Source organism: Passer montanus, unplaced genomic scaffold, assembly GCF_014805655.1.
Source record: "Passer montanus isolate IOZ18808 unplaced genomic scaffold, ASM1480565v1 scaffold118, whole genome shotgun sequence".
Lineage (NCBI taxonomy): Eukaryota > Metazoa > Chordata > Aves > Passeriformes > Passeridae > Passer > Passer montanus.
This window is the reverse complement of record NW_024358500.1, coordinates 1,205,598-1,212,246: the sequence shown is the minus strand read 5'-3', so window position 1 is coordinate 1,212,246 and position 6,649 is coordinate 1,205,598. Positions and strand designations below refer to the sequence as shown.

General features: G+C 56.1%; 1 protein-coding gene across 1 annotated transcript; it reads right to left on the bottom strand.

Annotated features, from left to right (window-relative positions):
• Positions 1 to 822: 822 nt before the first annotated feature.
• DDOST (dolichyl-diphosphooligosaccharide--protein glycosyltransferase non-catalytic subunit) lies at positions 823 to 6,602 on the bottom strand. The gene is made up of 11 exons (XM_039697556.1): positions 6,439 to 6,602; positions 5,201 to 5,311; positions 4,881 to 4,967; positions 4,530 to 4,633; positions 3,677 to 3,771; positions 3,265 to 3,358; positions 2,704 to 2,852; positions 2,289 to 2,436; positions 2,082 to 2,202; positions 1,401 to 1,507; positions 823 to 1,312 (listed from the first exon to the last, which is right to left on the bottom strand). The coding sequence occupies exons 1-11, from the start codon at positions 6,575 to 6,577 to the stop codon at positions 1,163 to 1,165; spliced, it is 1,305 nt and encodes a 434-aa protein (XP_039553490.1). The 5' UTR covers positions 6,578 to 6,602; the 3' UTR covers positions 823 to 1,162.
• Positions 6,603 to 6,649: the final 47 nt, after the last annotated feature.

Here is a 6,649-nt window from a genome sequence, read left to right as displayed (position 1 = left end):
GTCCGGGGCTCCTTTGGGTCCTGGTGTGCCCGTGTCCCCGGGGCTCTGCTGCGGTCCCTATGGCCCTGGGCGTCACTGATCACCGGCGATCCCCGTGTCACCGGCGGTCCCGGTGTCCCCAGATGTCCTCCGGCCGTTCCTGTCTCCCCAGGGAGCCCTGTGCTGCTGGCGGTCTCTCCTGTCCCCAGGTGACCCCGGGGATGTGCCCGCCCTGGGTGGCCCTGTACTCCTGCTGGTCCCTGTGTCCCAAGGGTCCCCATGGGTCCCTGTGCCCACCTGCTGCCCCCCAAGGCCCCATCACCTTCATCCTTTCCTTCACTGGCTCCTCTGAGCCCATCACTCCCCCTCTCATCTCCCCACCTTCCATCCCAAAACAGCCCAGGTGCACCCCACACTCCATCTCACAGCTCTGCCCCCCTTCAGCTCCTCCACTTCACTCTGGTTTTCTTGGGATCACATCTTCCAGCTGGTTTTTCCCCCTAGACCCCTCAGTGTGCATTTGGGGCAATCCCTGCCCTTGCTGAGCCTTTTGTGTCCCTCAACTCACCTGTTTGCATTATGGGGCACAGAGGAGGTTTTGACAGGCCCTGTCCTTCTCCATGTGCCTTTGGTGACACCCCAGTTGTGCTTCTGGGTGTTCCACGTCCCCCTGTGTCCCCCAGACTCCTCTTTTGCCTCTCAGCACTCTGCAGCCTCAGCACCACCTGAGTGCTCCCTCCCAGCCCACCCTGGGGAACGCCCGGAGCAGGCGAGGTGGGGACACAGCCCTCAGTTCTGGGATTGCATCCATGCCCCAGGCCATGAACACACCTCACTCCCATCCAGGGTGAGAGGAACGAGACTTTATTTTGAACTGGGAGTTAATCTGCAACCCAAATCATTCCAGCCCAACCCAAATCATTCCAACAGTGCAGTGAGCAAACATTGTGACTCATCAGTAAAAACTGGAAGCATCCTGGTCCCAGGTTTGCAGACACTTTGGTAACAGATTCGCCCCCCAAAATTTAATTGTCATTCTCAATAACCCCCCAGGTGTAAAAATAAAAAAGACCAAACACAGCCCCACAGTGCATCCAGCACCCACCAGTCCTGACACGGGTACACGGGAGGCTCTGACACTGCCCAGCCCTCCTGGCGCTGGGAAAAGGCTCCCACGGGGAGCTCAGTCGGATTTCTCCTTCTCCTTCATGTGCAGGAAGACAATGCTGAACATGAAGAGGCCGACCATCATGGAGAAGGCGCCGGCGTAGTAGGGATACGCCGAGGGGATGAAGCGCTCGTACTGCGTGTGCTGGAGGGGACGCACAGACACCTGCCAGGGACAGAGCAGCCCTTGCAGTCCAGCAGCCCGGGGCAGCCTGTCCTCCCGGGACAGGGGGGACTCACTCCCCCACGCTCACCTGTGTGGAGGAGTAGAGGTGGGTGTATCCCAGCCGGTTGTAATCCACTTTGAACTGGAACACGCCGTAGACGTCCGGCAGCTTGAACTGCACGCTGTATTTGCCACCTGAGGGAGAGACAGGGGTGACACCGAGAGGACATGAGAAGCTGTGGAAGGTGAAAACAACCCCCTTGTGGGGCCAGGGCAGTGACAGGGACCCCCTGTTCCTCTGGAGGAGGACCTGCTGTTCCTCTAGAGGGGAAGCTCCCGCTCCTCCCAATGGGGACCTGTGGTGTTGCATTTTAGTTAAATGGTATGCTCTGTCACCCCTCAAAAATGAACGGCTTATTCCAAGCCTGTGTTTTTCCCCTGAAGTCTCATATCTGTAATCCCATTGGCCCAAGTCTTATTCTGCACCCACTTTCAATCTCCCTGTTAAGCTGTGTGAGGGAGACCGGACGTGCCCTTGGCCCTTTTCTCCCTAAGCTCTCCCTCTCTCCCCCTTTCCTACTTCCCCCCTTCTCCCTCACAAACCGTGCTGCTCCCAGGGGTGGGACCCCCCATAAACCCTCATCTAATCAGCACCCTCAGAAGCCGTGTGGAGTTTCCTTGCCTGTCTGCTGCTACCAGCAAACTCACAGCTTAGGGGGCCCCCTGGGGACTCCCCAGGGAGCCCCCTCAAACTGCAACAGGGACCTACCGTTCCTCTTGAGGAAGGTGCGCACGAAGGGGTCGATGCGCACGAACTCCAGCTGGATGTCGTCCCCGTCGAAGGGCACCCACTTGCCATCAGCGAGCTTCTCGATCACGATGCTGTACTCCTGGGACAAATTAAGCAGCGATGCCTGAAAACCAGCGCCGCCCACTCCGGGCCCCAGCACTGCCCAACTCCAGCCCGGGGCCTCACCACGAGGTCGGTGACGGTGTAGGCGTTGGGCGGTGCCAGCTCCCCGACGCGGTGGTGGGACACGGCGCCCACGCGCAGAACGCCCTCCTCCTTGAACACCCAGCGCGACAGGGCCACGGCCAGCTCGTAGTTACCTGTCTGGGAGTACCTGTGCAACAAGGGAGGCTTAGCTGAGAAAATACCCCATGGCCCAAACCCAAACCAAACGGAGGAGAAAGCAACACAAACTGAGCTGAGGTTAAAGGAAGGAGCTGCTTTCAAAGCGCTTTGTTCTGCAACAGTAAAGGATGTGTCACCACAATTCAATTCAAGATTTCTGCTCCTTCCCAACACATAAACATTTGTTGCCTGTTTCCCAGGAGTTCTGTGCTCAAAGGGCTCCCCAAAGACTCCTCAGCCAGGGAAGCCAACGCACCTCTTGGAGCCGGGAGTCGCTTTCTGCACGGCAGAATTGAAGAAGGCGTCGCTGAAGAAGTCGAGCGAGCCGCTGAAGACGACGCGGGCGTTGTTGCGCGCCTGCAGCCCCGCGATCAGCAGCGTGTTCTTCCCCACGGCGTGCGGGTACTGCGGAGCAAACGGGGACAGGGCTGAGCCCGCTGGGGATGCACCAGCAGCACTTTGCTGAGGGTGGGGCAGTCTGGCTGGAGTAGCACTGGCGGCAGTCAAGGAGTAACCATGAAGCTCAGAAAAAGCAGGAATAGGATTCTGGTACCACTCCAGCTGGGATGGAATGGGAGAGATGCTTTGATCTAGGCTAGCCTCTCCTCCAGAGCATGGAGGACACATGTCCCTCACTCTGAACACCTCACCAGCAGAAAGCAGAGATGAAGGGAACATTGGGAAGCAGCCAACAGCCCAACCCTTTCCAAATTAATCAGGAGATCAAACACTCCAGGATTTTCCCAACCAGCTGAAGTTAGAGGGACTAATTTGCAGAAGCACAGCTTAAAACAGGAGAGAAAGGAAGGGAGCGTACCTGAGTGATGGGCTTATCTGGGAAGAAGGAGTAGGAAGTGGAAGAGCCAGTCAGGATATCCAGCACCAGCGGGTTGTCAGGGTCAGCCACCATCCTTGCAGGAAAAGCCACAGTGAGCAGCATGAACCCCAGGGTCCCTGCACCCAGAGGAATGTGGAGCCACCTCCTCAACCCCATGGACCCTCTCACCCTTCTACCTGCTGAGAAACTAAATACTTCTTCCACTATTTTGTTAGGAACCATTCCTAAGTCAACAACTAAACTACTTAGGAGGACTTCCTTCTACTTTTGTTTGAAATCAAGAGAGATTTGTTAAGCTCACATTAAGAGCCCCAGGGGCTGACCCCACGCTCACCTCACAGCACCACCAGAGGTTCAACTGCCCTTCTCCCAGCTCACCCCTGCTGCTCACCCAACTCCTCGGAACAGGATGGGGTTCAGTGCTGCCCTCCCCACAATGGTGGGCGCCTTCAGGAGGTTCTCAGTGTCAGCCACAATCAGCGTGTGCTGGGGAAACAAGAGAGATCCGTGCGAGGTGAGTCTGGGTCTAATGACAAACAACAGCTTCTCAGTCAAAAGTTTATTTTACAGACAATTACAACTCTTGGGTGAACGTTGTACTTCAACTAAAAAGCAAAACAACAGCATTTTTGTTTATGATCAAATTAGGTTAATACTGATCTTCAAGGAAATACAAACTGCCACTTGATAAAGACAGCAACACAAACAGTGTTTTATTTCCCTGCATTTAGCAACCTTCATCCTCAAACCAGGACAACATGCACATACATACTGCTTCAACAGTTTACCTTAAACAAAAATTACCAGAGTATATTTAGCTCAGAATTTATGTTTTAATTTTAAAATGCTGGATTACACCAGGCAGGCCCAATTGTAGAAACGTTTGTGTGTTTCTATACTGATCTGAAAATCTGGGACAGAAATTCTCCCTTCCCACACCTGAAGCGTTGCACCTGGTGCCTGGCACGCTTCACCCTCAGGTGAAATTCCCCCCCAAGCTTTAGAGGGATCCAGAATCAGCATTAACCACAGCCCCACTGCCTGCACACGGTGACCACCTGAAACCAGAGCCTGAAGCACCCTCCCAGCAGCAGAACTGAATGCAGCAGCAGGGATTATTTCCCACTTTCCTGGGAGGAGTGGGGGAGAGAAGGGATAGAGGAAAAATGGGAGCACAGGGACAGAGGATTCAGCCCTCAAGCTCTGCACCCACCCAAGCAGCCAGGAGCAGGCAAGGCCCTTACCTGGCCGGGGTCAGAGATGTCGTAGTTGTGGTGGTCGATGACTGCTGTCCTCTCCTCATCAAACTCAATCCCACACTCGCTGCCCAGCTCTCGCAGGGGGTCACCTGCAGGGACAATGGATCCTCTGTCACACGACAAAGGAACTCAACAGGAAATTCAGCTGAGAGTCGCGTGTTCACCGCTCTGTGAGCCAAACCCCAGGGAGCAACATGACCTCTCCACTGAAATCCCACTGAATGTGTTACCAAAGGCATGAATGACCCATTTCCTCCCCGAGCAAGCCCTGAGGTGACAAGGAGCAGCTGGTTTTGCTGCAGTGACTGAACTCTCTGGAGGAACACCTGCACTCACCGATGTCTGAGCTGGCGGCCACGAGGACGCTGCCGCCGCCGTCGATGAATGCAGTGATGGTCTCCACATTGATGTTCCCACCAAAGTCTGAAAGCAAACAGCAGGAATTCATGGCTGGAGCTCAGAAATAACCCCCTGGCAGAACTAAACCACAGCAAATCACCAAATCAATGGAAGAACCACCAATAAAGGCTTGGACAGAGCTGCAGTTTGCTACTGAGTACATCCAAAGCATAGGACTTAAATAAAAATCACAGAACAGCTGGAAACCCCCTTCCAAAGATGCCACGAAGCTCCAGAGGCTTCCCCACAGCATTTACCTTCTATGGATGGGGAGAAGATGATGAGGTTGTCATAGAGGAACTCCCCATACTTTATCAGGGACAGGCCGGCGTCATCCGCTGTCCGGAAGGTGAGGTCGAAGCCCCTGTCTGCAGCAGGACACAGAAGGGACAACGTCTGCATGCCATGAAACCACACACAGAGCAGCAAAACTGCAGCAGGAGCCAGAGGTTTGTCTCCCCAGTGAAAGAGCAGATTGGAAACACTGATTTTTAAGAGTAGCACCTGAGAATTCCCAAATAAACCCAAGGGGTGGATCCCCTGAAGAGACCTGGTATCAAAGGATGCCTCACTGTCACCCATCACACAGGGACTGATTCTGCAGGGGACCTAAACACAGGCACAGCTGGGAAAACAACCCCCATCTCCTGCCTCATTCTGACCAGAAGACCCCAAGCAGTCACACCCCCCCTCCTCCAGGGAACCCCAATCTCCTTCCTCTGCCTGGCACAGGGTTCCCAGTCCTCTCCCTCTGCCTGGCCAGGGTACCCCAGCACCTCCCCCTACACCAGGGAACCCCAATCTCCTCCCTTGGCTTGGGGTCTCTTTCTCCTCACTCAGCCTGACCAGGGAACTTTAACAGCAACCCCATCACAATCTCCTCCTTCAGCCTGACATGGGGACACAAATCTTCTTCATTGTGACCAGGGGAACCCAAACAAGCCCCTCTTCCTTGGAACACCAATCTCCCTTTCTGCCTGACCAGGGGACCCCGACCTCCTGCCCCATTCTGACATGGGGAACCCAATCTCCTCTCTCATCCAGGCACAGCTTCCCCATCACCTCTCACAGACTGACCAGGAGACCTCAGACCCCCCGTTCTCCCTCAGGGGACCCCGATCTGCAACCTCAGCCTGACAGGGGACCCCAATCTCCTCCTCCACTCTGACATGGGAACCCCAAACAGCCCCCCTTTTCCGCCTGGCAGCTCCAATTTCCTCCCTTTGCCCGGTGCAGCATCCCAAATCTCTCCCTCATCCTGAACATCCCAACACCCCCTCTCCCCTAGGGGACCCTCAGGTCTCCCCCATCCTGACGAGAGGACACAGCCCCTTCCAGCCAGGGGACTCCAATCTCCTTCCTCGGCCTGACCCGAGGACCCCAAACATCCCCTTTTCCCTCAGGTAACCCCAACCTCCTCCCCCATCCTGACCCTGGGTCCACAACCCCGCCCCATCCAACCCCTCCCGGGATCCCGCCGTGGCCCGCTCGGTACCCGCGAGGCTCCGGAAGAACATCGAGTGCGTGTCGCGCAGGTTCCCGTTCTCCAGCAGCACCAGCGTGCGGGGCCCGCCCTCAGCGGCCGCCGCCAGCACGGCCAGGAGCCCACACACAGCCACAGCGGCCGCCGCCATCTTGCTCCGGGTCGCTGAACTACCCCAGAGGCGGGCAGCCTCCAGCCAATCAGCGCCAGCGCCGAGCGGCCT

Coding starts and splice junctions, on each gene's coding strand:
- DDOST (XM_039697556.1), bottom strand. CDS start 6,577: ATGGCGGCGGCCGCTGTGGCTGTGTGTGGGCTCCTGGCCGTGCTGGCG. Junction 3,359..3,676: donor ATCCTGTTCCGAGGAGTTGG/GTGAGCAGCAGG, acceptor TTTTCCTGCAAG/GATGGTGGCTGACCCTGACA. Junction 2,853..3,264: donor CAGATAAGCCCATCACTCAG/GTACGCTCCCTT, acceptor TTTGCTCCGCAG/TACCCGCACGCCGTGGGGAA.